The 13523-nt window shown below is 41.1% G+C and overlaps 1 protein-coding gene across 1 annotated transcript; it reads right to left on the bottom strand.

Annotated features, from left to right (window-relative positions):
- Positions 1 to 1637: 1637 nt before the first annotated feature.
- Positions 1638 to 12308, bottom strand: ATMIN (ATM interactor). The gene is made up of 4 exons (XM_079800550.1): positions 11718 to 12308; positions 7279 to 7404; positions 6077 to 6276; positions 1638 to 5307 (listed from the first exon to the last, which is right to left on the bottom strand). Exons 1-4 carry the CDS (start codon positions 12042 to 12044, stop codon positions 3495 to 3497), a joined length of 2466 nt encoding a protein of 821 aa, XP_079656676.1. The 5' UTR covers positions 12045 to 12308; the 3' UTR covers positions 1638 to 3494.
- Positions 12309 to 13523: the final 1215 nt, after the last annotated feature.

The following is a 13523-nucleotide window of genomic DNA, read 5'->3' as shown; positions in this document are numbered from 1 at the left end:
AACCAATGGGCGCAAGACACTGGGGGTGGGGGGGGGAGGGCATGTGCCGGGGGATGGGGAGGCCGGGGGAAGGTCAATAGGGAAAAAACTGAGACATATGTACTACTATTTGTAATACTTTAAACAATAAAATAAAATTTTTAAAAAAGAACATTATAATAGCCAACATCTTGCTTAAGTAACTGGATTAAAATTCATGTCATTGAACAAAGTATTTTAGATGCTGGATTATGTATAAACCAAAGATAGACCTGTCTTCTTCCATGTCAAATCTAATCAGTGGTAGTTTAACACACTTCAGATGAGAAAACACACACATATACTGTGAAATATAAGGAAAATGAACTGCATAATACTTGGGACTTCAAAGGCTTCATCCCTAAATCCACTCCCTCCCCCAAAATTACTTGGAGCCTTCTGAGGACAAGTTTGAGAAGCACTAATCTAAAAATACTAGATAGGCCCTAACCGGTTTGGCTCAGTGGATAGACCATCGGCCTGCGGACTGAAGGGTCCCAGGTTCAATTCCGGTCAAAGACATGTACCTTGGTTGCAGGCACATCCCCAGTAGGGGGTGTGCAGGAGGCAGCTGATGGATGTTTCTCTCTCATTGATAGTTCTCTCTCTCCCTCTCCCTTCCTCTCTGTAAAAAATCAATAAAATATATATTAAAAATAAAATAAAAATACTAGATAGTAAGTTCTTTTCACAGTCAATATTAGATGACAGGCTCCGAGGATCAGTTTTCTATTGGAATTAAGATAGACATTCTAAAATTAAGGCCATAGGCCTTGGCCTGTGTGCTCAGTGGTTAGAGTGCCATTCCATGCACTGAAGCGTTGTGGGTTTGGTTCCTGTTCCAGTCAGGGCATATACCCATGTGTGCATAAGGTAGCCAATTTATGTTTCTCTCTCACATTGATGTTTCTCTCTCTCTCTCTGCCTACCTCCCTCTAGAATCAATGAAAAAAATATATCCTCCAGTGAGGGTTAAAAATTAATTAAATTAAGGCCATAAAGGATGACATGTAAATATCAACCTGTCATTTGCCACTATAAATAAAATAACACAACTTCACAACTAGTTTGGCACTAATACATTTTCTTCCCATCAAAAGTAGCTTCAAACCTTACATGGCATCTTTCAGGTAAATCTACAAAATTTTTCTACCTTATATTTCCTATATGTCAAGGAAATTAAAAGCAGTGATTTGATTTTCCTGTAAATTAGTGGCCAAGCAAAGAACTACTTACATTCTAACCCCCTTTTTTGCTCTTAAGCCAGAACCACATTATTTACAAAAAGTCGTCACAGTATAAAATGGACACATTTTGCAAATGTATTAATTCAAGTAATTTCCTTTGAATAAATTTTCCAAAAGCTTATATTGTAAGGTGTGTAATTTTTATCAAAATAAAAACTTTACATCAAAATAGAAATTTTGGAATGGAGTGTCTTTTCATTTTCTATTAGGAAAACTGTTAGCATGTTTTTATGATCAGAAGTAAAATAATGAAAATAACTAGGCACAATCATTTTATCATGTGACTTTCAGAAGACAACGAGTTTGAAAAATTAAGGCAACAACATAAGTCACATTATGAGTAGGTCGAAGAATTCACAGAAAAAAAGGGAGAATTCTTACTTCTGTTTAATCACCGAATTTGAGTTTTTACAAATAATTCTTAGAACAAGTCAGGTAACTAAGGTTTTGGGGAAATAGTGCTTACTTACACATGAACTATTACATGCTCCATTTTCTATAAATAACTCTATTGGCTGGATTAACAAACACTGTCACAGAAACAAAACAAAAAAATTTAAAGCCATAGATCATTGCATTTATATTTACAAAAGCCATAAACAAACATGCATTTCTCCTTTACTAGGACTTAAATAGGTGTTTGGACATTAAGGCAGCGATGATTCTAAAACAATGAAATGTTAATTAAGGCTTATGCTTGTTTTGAAATCCATATTCATAGGCAACTGTGACCAAAGCAAACTTTTATCTACCAGGTGGAGTTCAAGATATGTTCTTTATCCATGACGAACAAAAATTCTATGAAATAGGAATTAGCAACACAACTTATTAGTCCCCTCCTTAGGTTTTGAGGATTTAACTTTCAGCGGCACAAGCATGTGCCACAGAAGGAACAGAGCATTTGTTTGTTTTGGTGAAGTTAGAAAACCTACAGGCTGCACTAATTTTTATTTGCCTGGAAGTTGGCCAACAATCAAGAATTAAGGATCTCCTAAATATAGAAAATCCCCAAAGCATACTTGACCATTCTCCCATCTCAAAATAGATGATTATTGAAGCAATCTTCAACTCAGTTTTCTTTGAAGACTGGCTGGTATTACCTTTTCTACACAAATAAAGCAACAAAATGCAGAAGCTGGATCTATTATGTAATTGCTATCCTCAAGGCACAAACAATACCTGCTAGATCAATGTCTTTCCTTGTTCAAGGAAAAGATGAGAGGTGAAGAGTCACTTTAATATAATTGTTGATTGCACTCCTCTTTCAAGATGTTATGAAATTTAGGGGGTATGTCATATATATATATATATATATATATATATATATATATATATTCAATAAATGTTTAGAGTGACAAAACTCAGATCCAGCCTGTGCACTTTGACAAAGAGCCAAACAGTTCTGGAGCACACCCTGGCATACTTTAGAGAATGGGAGGGGATGTTTGTAGGGCACACTTGGTATGGGCTAATAGGCATGATTCCACAATTAGAAAGATCACTATTTACACCAAGTACTTGCCACTACTACTTTAAGCAGTAATTTTACAACACTTCTGTACACTTACATTGGTATCAATAATAGTTCACGTAGAGAAGGGATGGCAATGACTACATGAAAATTTGTCTGAAAAGCTAAAGGTAGATGTAGCTTTCTTTTGTGTCTGCAATTCAGAAAAGAGATAAGATGTCAAGCAGCCGAAGCTGCAGACAGGAGGAGTCTCAAACCACTTATGCGTAGGTGTTTAAACCTGATGGTACAGCATCAAATTTCTTTAGGTATTACTATCAGGAAAAGGAATTTCTAACACGCATTGTAAAAAATATTTTAGGTGTGATTTAAGCAAGTCACACTTGGACTAAAATATTTTGGATATTTGAAAAGTCTGTACCCTGGTACCGGGTAAGCTTGGCTTTAGCTAAATGACTTGATGGGTTTTAAAGGTGTGAAATCCCCTTCCCCCCTTCTTTTTTTAAGATGGAGAGACTAGCTGTGAAAGGGCAAATGTAGGCAACACAATACAATCCTTTTTAGGTCAACATCTTCACTTTATAATACACTCACATTTATACACAAATTTCATGTTTACAAGTACAAAAGGCAAAGAACCTCAAAGAACGGAAGAACTGCGTATTAACTACATTCAATAGAGTTAATACTGTTGTCTCCACTCCCCATTTTCTAAATCAAGGAAATTGTAAATGCCATTCCACACACGGACTTCACTTTTAGAAGTTGGAGACTGTGTGTGGTTCTGCACATGTCTGGGTTTCTACAGAGCTGAACTGAGATTCCATCGTGTTCCAGGCCAAATCGGCAAGAAGAAAGTCATCCATTGCTGTTTGTGTTTCATTGCTGGTGAAGAACAAGCTCCCCAGGGTTTCAAAGCCAGAACGCATGGTCTGTGTTTCTGTACTATTTAACTGAACCTTGCTTTCTAGAGCAGATATGTTTTTAGCAGCGGAGATCCCTTCAGTTTGGGTCTCGGTGTCAGATGAATCAGTACTCATGGAAAAGCTGGAGTGTTTCAGAATACTTCCCAGAGGCAGATGAGGGCTACTGTCTAAAAAGAAGTTTAAATCTGTCTGTGTCTGCGTGTCAAACATTTCAAGGCCTAAGAAATTAGAATTTCCCCTATAACTGTAGGGCTGGGCAGAGGTGTCTGCAAGTAGGAAGTCAGTTTGGGTCTCTATGTCCAGTGATTCTAAGACTGGCTCAGTGGTCATGCTGCTAAGCCCACTCTCTTCAGTTTGAGTCTGAATATTTGAGGCCGAAAAGAACTCTTCGATATCAAAATCAATTGCGGGATTCTGGGTTGAACCAGATGGGAGCTGGCTATCAGGTCCAGTGTTTGTGTCAGACAGAAGACTACGATTGTCCAGTGTCTGACCAGGCAGATTACTAGACAAGATGTTTTCTAAATCACTTAATAAATCTATAGTTTGGGTCTGATTATCTGTCATGTTCTGTGAAGGAAGCATACTGTTCTGTGCACTAAAGTTTATAACTGGTGCAGATTTCTCAGTATCTTGACTTAAAGTCTTAGGGTGGTTCTGAGGTAACAAACCATGAGTAACAGTCTCTCCTACTAAGTTGCTGCTTATAATACTGTCTGTAGCAATACCGTATGATGAATGGACACTCTCAAAAATGTCTCTGCACATTACAGCTTGGTCCATTTGTACTCGGTCATCTGTTGGACTTCCCATTCCACTGGTTTGAGTTTCTCTGGAGATTCCACTTGCCTGGAAAGAGGCATCTAAAAACGCATCAGTCTGAGCAGCTCTAGATGAAGTTACCTTAGAACTGGGCAAAAATGTCTGAGTATGAACACTAATGGGAAGGGAAACTTGAGAACCAAAAGTCAAATCAGTTTGAGAACAAGATGATACAGAGGAATCAGGGCTGACCCACTGTGCAGAAGGTATAAAGTGTTGTGTGGCGTAAGACAGATCTGTCTGTACATTGATTGAAGAAATGCTGTTCTTTTGACATGCGTTCCCTAGTTCTTGTGAAGGACTAGATGAATTTTTACTCAAGTTCACTTGAACACCTGTACTAATCGGCTCAACAGCAACAGGATTTATAACTTTTGAAAGAGGAAGGCTCTCCTTAAGAGAGCAGGCTTCTGAATCAAGGCCAAGAATCAGAGTTCCTACTGACAAGGGCAGTAAGTGCACAGCACCGGAGGCAGAGCCCTGATGATCAACACCTAACACTACAGGCTGGGCCGAGGAGTCAGCTGTAGGCACAAAGACAGGCATGGGAGAAAACTGCATAACAGGTAGTTTAACCAAAGCCACTTTGGGCTTTGGTAAAAGCAATTTCTGAGGATATTTTGGAGCTGTTGTAAGAGTCTGCTTTCTGGCATTAGAGCCACAAGAGTCTTCAAAAGAAGCTTCTAGCTTTATTTCTGAAGTTTCTAATTCTTGAGTGTCTGGTCTCGGGGTTGGTTGGTTGCTCAAGGATTCAATGGTCTTATTGGACAACTTCTGGTTGTGCAGGCAGTTTTCCATTTTTCTTTTCTTACCAGGTGGGTCCCTGAAAATGACAGAGTAAAAAGAGGTCAGAATCAACCCAGTGAAGATAAATCCCTTCTTTTACACCTCTTTGAGAACTGAGCCTGCTGTATGGCAGGCAGAAGTTCAGGAACATGCAAACAGGGAAGGAGAAAGCGTACCTTTTTTGTGGAGGGCAGGGGAGACACAGCTCTAAGTACTAGAACTTAAATTAAATTTGTAAGCATAAGGATGCTAACAGATTAAATAATGCAACTTTTATCATTTCTAAAGTAGGAAGCTTATATCCCAAATATAAATCTGGCCTTTAAAACGAAGTATAGCCATGGCTGGATGGCTCAGTTGGTTGGAGTGTCTTCCTGTATAACAAAGGTTGCAGGGTTTGATTCCCAGTCAGGGCACATAGTTAGGTTGTGGGTTCAATCCCCAGTTGGAGTGCATACAGGAGGCAACCAATTGATGTTTCTCTCTCTCCCTTCCTCTCTCTGGAATCAATGAATAAATCCTTGAGTGAGCATAAAAAAAATAAGTAAATAAATAAAATGAAGTATAGTTTCATGTTAAGGGACCCTCAAAAGGAGTTGGCAGAAAGAATAAGGAAGAACAACCGGGTTAAGTAGACATGGATCCTTTGTTAGTACTGCTACCATTTCTGAAAGTTCCCTTCTTCCATGTCTTACCTTTTCCCCATTATTCTTCCTTTCTTCCTACACTAACAGCTTTCCAGGAAGTTTCATTTGAAACTCTTCCCACAGCTATTGACTTTTGGGCCACCATTTCTTCCCCTTTACCTGTGCTCCGCAGGGATCTCATGGCCAGTTCGGTAGATGTGGGACTGTAATGCAGTTCTACTTGCATAGGGACAGCCACATGTGCACTGGAAGGTCTTGCCACAATCCTCTGCATGTCTTTTTAAGTCCCATTCAGTGCCATATGAATTGCTGCACTTACTACATTTATGCTTCTTTTCAGCGTGCATTTTCATAAAGTGCTAGGAAGAACACAAAGGAACCAGAATGAAAAACTGCAACTGCTCAAAACATTTCAAAAACCATCAACATACCCAAATTAACAATGATTTTACATGATAAAACACAGCAGTCCAAATCAAAGAATGTAGAAGCCGGCAAACTGCAGTTTATCATATGCCTCTTCTCCCTATCACTTCTACTTTGTGAAAAGTGTGGAGACAGTTTTGGAAACAATCCATATTACCCAGCATTTAGGTCCTGATCTTCAAATAAGTGCTGCAGGCAGAATAAAAAGTCTTTGCAATACTTTTTACAGGACCCCCTCCAGCAAACCCTCTGGGAAGTATTTCAGCTGCCAATTTCTTTCTTTTTTTTTTTTTTTAAATATATTTTATTGATTTTTTTAGAGAGAGGAAGGGAGAGAGATAGAGAGTTAGAAACGTCGATTAGCTGCCTCCTGCACACCCCCTACTGGAGATGTGCCCACAACCAACGTACATGCCCTTGACCGGAATCGAACCTGGGACCCTTCAGTCCACAGGCCGACTCTCTATCCACTGAGCCAAACCGGTTAGGGCATCAGCTGCCAATTTCTTCCAGGCCTGAATCACCTCCTTTCCCAGTTGCTGGGCCCCCTCCCTCCCCTTAAGATAGCCGTTTCTGAAATTCTGCCTTATCTTACTCCTTTGGGAGAACATTTCCTTTGTGCCTTTGCTTGTCTAACCTTGGAGGCACAGATTCACACAAGAGATAAGAAGTACACATGTTCTCATTCTTTGAATTAGCCATTTTCTCTTTCTCTCTGAATCCACTTCTGGACATCTTTCCCTCCAGAACAAGGCATGTCTCCTTCACTTGCATTATACCTTACTCACATTTTCCAATTGGAATACTTTTGGGTGGATATCCTCACACAACTTGCTGCTCAATTCTCTAGTTATGTTTGGTTAAGTAATTAGAATGCACACTAGGTTTATACCATTTGCATTTCATCCTCAGAGAAGTATACTTAAGTAAAATACCTGTTTTACGAGAGAAAATTGAGAAAATGGCCTGTCAGGGCCTCTAGGACATCCTTCAATTGGACAACAGTAGAATTTTGGTACAGTTTTCAAATCTTTTCTTATTGTTGGATTTACTATGCCATCCTGAAAAAGAAAAATTATTTTAAATAATTATTTTCAAAAAATCAATACAACAGACTGGGAGTAAAAACAAGGAATGACTAAAGATAGGGACAAGGGATCTTATTTGGGAGATTAAAATATTCTAAAACTGAATTGTGGTGATGGTTGCACAATGCTAAAGTAAGTGAATTATTCACTTAAATTAGGTAAACTTTATGATGTATGAACTACAGCTCAAACCATGTTGTTTCAAATTCTATCTATTCCTTTAAACTACCCATTCTAAATCTACAATCTCTTCCCTTTGTGGATGAAAAAGGGATTCTGTAACAAATCTAACAAAGTAATTTCCCAGGGTGATCTGACTATACATTCCTAACTGGGCAGGTCATGGATAGTCATGCCTCAGGTCTATAACTTCCCTAGTAAAAGTTTCTCTTTGTAAGCCCTGTGCATTGTTTTTGTGCATCTAGGTTAACATCCCTGTGAAATGCTGCTTTTCATCCCTCAGATCCAATCATAAATATTTTCCTGCCTTACATTCTCCCATTTTCATGTAATCTTCTTTACTTCCCTCCTTAATTCCAAATGTATAAAAGATACTGCAAACTGTCATTCTGAAAAACATTCTCCTCTGTTGAGATTTTGCTTCTAGGCATGTCTTCTGTTTGGGGCACATAAACTCTTAAAAACTCATAAAAATTTTCTAGAGGTTCTTCAAGTCAACAACTTGAAGCCATCTACTCTATTTGCAAAGTGGTATATTTACAGTTTATCAGGCTCAAGATTTCTATATCATCCTTAAGTCTTCCTTTCCCTTTTACCTCATGCCCAGTGTCTTAGTATGAACTCCTAAAAAAGCCTTAGTTGACTATGATGTTGGCCTTTCTGATAAAAAGCACTGTGACTTTCTCCGATTATCACTCTGCCCCTAAAGTAGCTAAAACTAGTTGACACAACTTTTATATAGCATGCTATGTTTGAAATTTAATGATTATTATAAAGGCCAGTACTAACAAAGCTTTTACTAGTGTTAGGAACTCTTCTAAGCACTTTATATATATTAACTTGTACATAATCTTAATAATCCCTTATTATTAAATGTGATTGAGTTTTTGGCTAAAAGTTTTCAAAGTCAAACCTCAGTTCTCGAATGTCTCCCATCTCGAACAATTCAGTTCTTGACCAAATTTTTCAGAAAAAAATGTCTCAATTGTTGAATAAAACTTCGGTTCTCAACAACCCTTTCATGCTGATACCTGTATCATCAGTCATGGGTCTCTCAGGCGAAAAAGGAGAGAACGTGCAAGTATGAGTCAGTTTACTGCTAAACCTCAAGTTGTTAACATCTCAGGAAATTTTGATGTGAATATTTTCTAATGGGAAAAAATAATGAGAGAGAGTCATTGATTGGCTGCCTCCTGCACACCCCTACTGGGGATCGAGCCCACAACCCGGGCATGAGTCCTGAACAGGAATCAAACCAGTGACCTTTTGGTTCCTGGGTCAACCACTGAGCCACACCAGCCAGGCCTCTAAGTCATGTTTTAAAAATATAAATGTTGCTGGATAAAAGGTTCTCTAAGGGTTCTCCTGTCCTTTTCACAGCTTTCAATCACAACGAATAAAAGAATTTCTAACAAACAAGAAATGTCCATTTACTCCTACTATTCCTTTCTCTGAATCACCAGCTTTCATTTCTACATGGATCCCCCTAGGCAAGGCTGAACTAGGATATTTCCATATTTTCTTATTGGATATGAAATACAGACATATATCTTAAGAACCCACATAAAACCAAAAGGCAGCATGTACCCTTTACCTTACAATCCCACTCTTGTCCATCATCTTTCAGAAGGGTTTGTTAATCATTTATGTTAAGGAATATTTGGTTAGGGGCAGGGTATCTTATGAAGAAAGATTAGAATAGAATTGGAACTATATAGCAACTAAAAGGGGAAGGAATAAAAATTACCATATTTTGAAAAAATAAAAATTAGGAGAGGAACTAGAAATATGCAAGTAGCTGTAATCAAGAGAATGAAAGGGAAAATTTCCACTGAATGTTATGCAAAGTGCAAACCAAATATACTCAAGATTAGCTTCAGAACAGAACTTGGCTGGTAGTGGAGTCTCTGGTCTAAACACAGACTGCTTTTAAAACCATGGGGAAATCCCAGTCAGCCCTTATCATGCCTTCTCCTTCCAATACTTTGAGAACATCAAGTGTCAAAAGTAATGTTTGAATTCAAGAGCCTCTATTACAGATCAAGACTAAGAATACAGACTTGCCTCTCTGAGGCATTACCATATGGATATGGTTATTTTGTCACATAGGTCACTTTCATTAAAGAAAGTGGACCTCCTCCCCAAGACATCAGGTGCTCAGAGGCTGCTGTGCACCATGGTTAGAAAGGCAGAATAAGTCAGGAAAGTGAGCCTGTTTGACAAGAAAAAAACCCATGATGGTTCTCAGCGAGATTTCTTTAATTCCTACTAAAACAGGTCTCCCTAGTGACTTTGGAAGGAAACTCAGAAAAGCCCATTTTCATTGTTCAACATTTTTAGTTTAGAGAGGGATCTTGAGTGCTGTCCTCAGAAAAACCTGAAAAATGAATCTGACTAGAACTGAAGAATGACATTACTCATGTTCTAAGCAAGGGAGGAGATGTAGACTCTGAAAGGCTGAAGTCCAAGTAAAGATCTGTCAAAGTTTGTATTTCCCTTAAACATATTCCTCCTCCTTAGGTCTATTATATCTTCTGTATTGGTATCTTCACAATTCTGAACTTTACATATTTTAAAAACATAATTAGAAATAAACCTATTATATACATACTATCAATATCCTGGAGAGTAAGTGCTATCTTCCTGCTAAACAGATGCTTCATAAAGTCTTGAGAGATGTAGAGCTCCAGACAGCAATTCCAAAGAAAAGAACAATATACAGTGTTAAGACGTGCTTCCTCGAGTGCTGTTCAGCCAACACGAGGACGGTCCTCGTTAGACTGGCAGCTTCATTTGTGCTCAGAGATGTAATGTCTGCCTTAGCTATGGGATGAAGGTGGGTGATGGCGACTGTATATGAGCTAAAGAGAACCAAGGGATTAGGCTGTAGAATTCCTACAAAGGTATATTCATCCACTCAAGTTAAAATACGGTTAAGGAAAATAAATACGGTTAAGAAAAGGAAGGATTTAGTTAAAAGTTAGCATGAAAGAGAAGCCCATTCCCAGAGTTACTTCACTTGTGTTCTGGAGGAAACCCCAAACGCCTCTGAGAACTGCAGCCCCACCTGCAGGGTCTTCCTCAGCACGCCTCCCTGTGCATTTCCTGTGTGGGGTTCCTAATCCTCCTGTGAGAAGGCAGGTGCATTTCTGTGCGGTTGGTGCCTATTAAAAGATTACTCTTCATGGGCAACACATCTGCCATAGCTATTAGACTGCCTGCTGTTAAATTCTTATCAGAAGCCTGATCCTAAGGACGTTTCCAAGGAGAAACATGCAATATACCAGGCAATTTAAGCTTTCTCCTTAACCAATTCAGACTGTCAAAAGCTCCATACTCACAAAACTGCTTTCAGTGACTTAGGGTTTCAAATTATGTCACTGTTGGCCAAGAAGGGCTCTAAGTGGTGGAAGGAAACCTCCAATTATCATGACTGGGAAATTATGACTTAGTAGGTCTGGGTGGGACTGAACATCTGGATTTTTAATAAGCCTTCCACAGATGTGCATTAAAGGTTGAACATCACCGCCCTATTTTATATGAGGTGGAAGGGATGCTCAGACGGGAGAAATCCCCCTTAGGGCTCAGCCGGGTCTGCAGCTAGCTCCCTCCAACCGCAGGGCCGGACCGAGGCCCGACGGAGGTCTCGTGGGCGTGGTGGAAAGCACTCGGGCTTCCGGACCAGAGACCAGGTTTAAATCCCTGCACTACTCAGGTTCCGTAACCTGCTTCTCATCAATGGGATGAGACCAGCAGGTCCGTACCTCACGAAGCTGCTGAGAGAACTACCGCGATCAACGCCCGCGCCGCGAAGTTAGAGGCCGGTAGTCCCGGCTGGTCCGACCGGCATGACACAGTGTTTTCCTATTATTACGCGTTCCCGCTTCCTCGCTCCCTCCTTCCCCGGCCGGGACGCCCCCCTCGGTTTGGCCCGTCCTATGTACTTGGAAGCCCCCTCGGATGCAGGCCGGCGGAGGCTGGACTCACACGGCGCATTCCAGACCCCGGGCCGCGCCGCCCCGGGAGCAGGACCCGCGCCCACGCCCCCGAGCGAGGCGCTCTGTCGGCGCCAGGCCTGAGGAGGCGCCGTCGGGCGGCGGGCTCACCTGCAGGCGGTGGCTCTTGACCAGGTGCATGTTGAGCGCGGGGCTGTTGGGCAGGATCTTGCCGCACCCGCGCACAGTGCACAGGATGTTGGTCCGCACGGCCCGGGACAGCTCGCTCACCGACGGCTGGATCAACTCCCCGGCCGGCGGCGCCGGACCCGCGGGCTGCTGCTTCGCCGCCGCGGGCCGAGGCCGGCTGCCCCTCAGCCGTCCGGATGGTCTCCACAAGCCCGAGGCGGCGGCGGCCCCCCTCGCGGCCGCCGGGACGGCTGGGGCGCCCGAGGCCAGAGCCGCGGGTCCCGCCGCCGCCGCCTCAGAGGCCGCCATGGCTCCCGCACAGCAGTCGGGCCCAGCTCGCAGGCCCCGCCTCTTAACACTGCACTTCCGGCAGGGGCGGGGCCTCCAGGCTTATTAGCATCCGGTCAGGTTGGGCTGGACGCGGCGCCCCCTGCAGGTCAGCAGGGAGCTGCTGCCAGGTGAGGCGGGAGGGTTGCAAAACTTCACTAGGATTCCTCTGAACAGGTAGAAGGTATTGGTTGTGCTTCCAAGAAACCTGACATCAGGCAATAATTGGAGAAGAAAAAGTGACGCGTTCAGAAGTTTTACTTCCCAAAGATTAGAAATAACTCAAGTGTTCAACAGCAGGACAGGCAACTATATGTTAATTACAGCTGTATTTCATTTACTGTTTACCATGTGCCAGACACTGGAGAAAGCACTTGTCACTTAGTGTCCTCAAAACAGCCATAGTGGGTATGCACTATAAGTTTTGCAGAGAAGTAACTAATTAGCCCTAGATCATATACAAACAAAAGGATTGTTATAATTGACAGAATTAATCATTTTAGGGAGGCTGGATTTACTTGCTTGTATTTTAAAGGATAAGATTCGATTACTATTTGGGAGACAGTAGAGCTCAGGGCAGGGTTCTAAAACCTAAGTACCTAGAGGGACTAGGTAGGTCATGTAGATGAGACTAGTATGTCAGGTATAGACAAAAGGGAGGGGTAAGGACTGCAGTGAAATGAAAAATAAATCCTTTGTTTAAAGGGGAGCAGCTGCATCTCTGATATCACTAGATTTGTTTTTCAATATATTTATGTGAAAACATTCAACATTTATATATTAGCATATGTATTAGTTTTCTATGCTGCAATAACAAATTTCCACAAACTAGTGGCTTAAAACACAGATTTGTTATTGTTGAAGAAACTCAAAGAGCCTGGAGGCGTTGGCTGGAAATAAATGAAAGGACTTATTCAAGGGTCTTGGAGTTTGCAAGCTGGGAACATAGCAAGGCAAAAATGTGTTCCAAAGCAGAAAGAAAAGTTAAGTTCTTATAATAAAAAGTACATTCTTGAGAATTATCAGTCCTGCATTCTTAGCCTTACAACTGACCCAGGATGATTATCAGTCATATGTCAGGGCAGTCAGGGTGATGGATGCCAGGAGGTTTGGTCACATCCTTTGGTCTGGATAATGGATGTCAGGTGGATATATATGTGAGTCCTTTAGAGGATAAACAGAGGGTTATCTAGAAGTCCATTTGTAAATCCAAGCATTGACACAGGGCTGGAAAGTTAAAAAAAAGTTTATGTTCCCAGGTTAGAACAAGAATGGAATCTTTCATGCCTCAAACTTCATGTTAATTTTTAGCAGCTTAGTTAAAATGACTCCATCTTATATATTCCCCATCTTCCCTCTTTCTTCATTATCTTACAGTTCTAGAGATTAGAAGTCTAGAATGATCCTAGCTACCAGACTAGGATCAAGGAGTTGGCAGGGCTGCATTTCTTCTGGAGGCTC

The sequence above is a fragment of the Cnephaeus nilssonii genome (assembly GCF_951640355.1).
Source record: "Cnephaeus nilssonii genome assembly, chromosome: 20".
Lineage (NCBI taxonomy): Eukaryota > Metazoa > Chordata > Mammalia > Chiroptera > Vespertilionidae > Cnephaeus > Cnephaeus nilssonii.
Note: the sequence above shows the minus strand (reverse complement) of the source record. Positions and strands in the feature narration are given on the sequence as shown.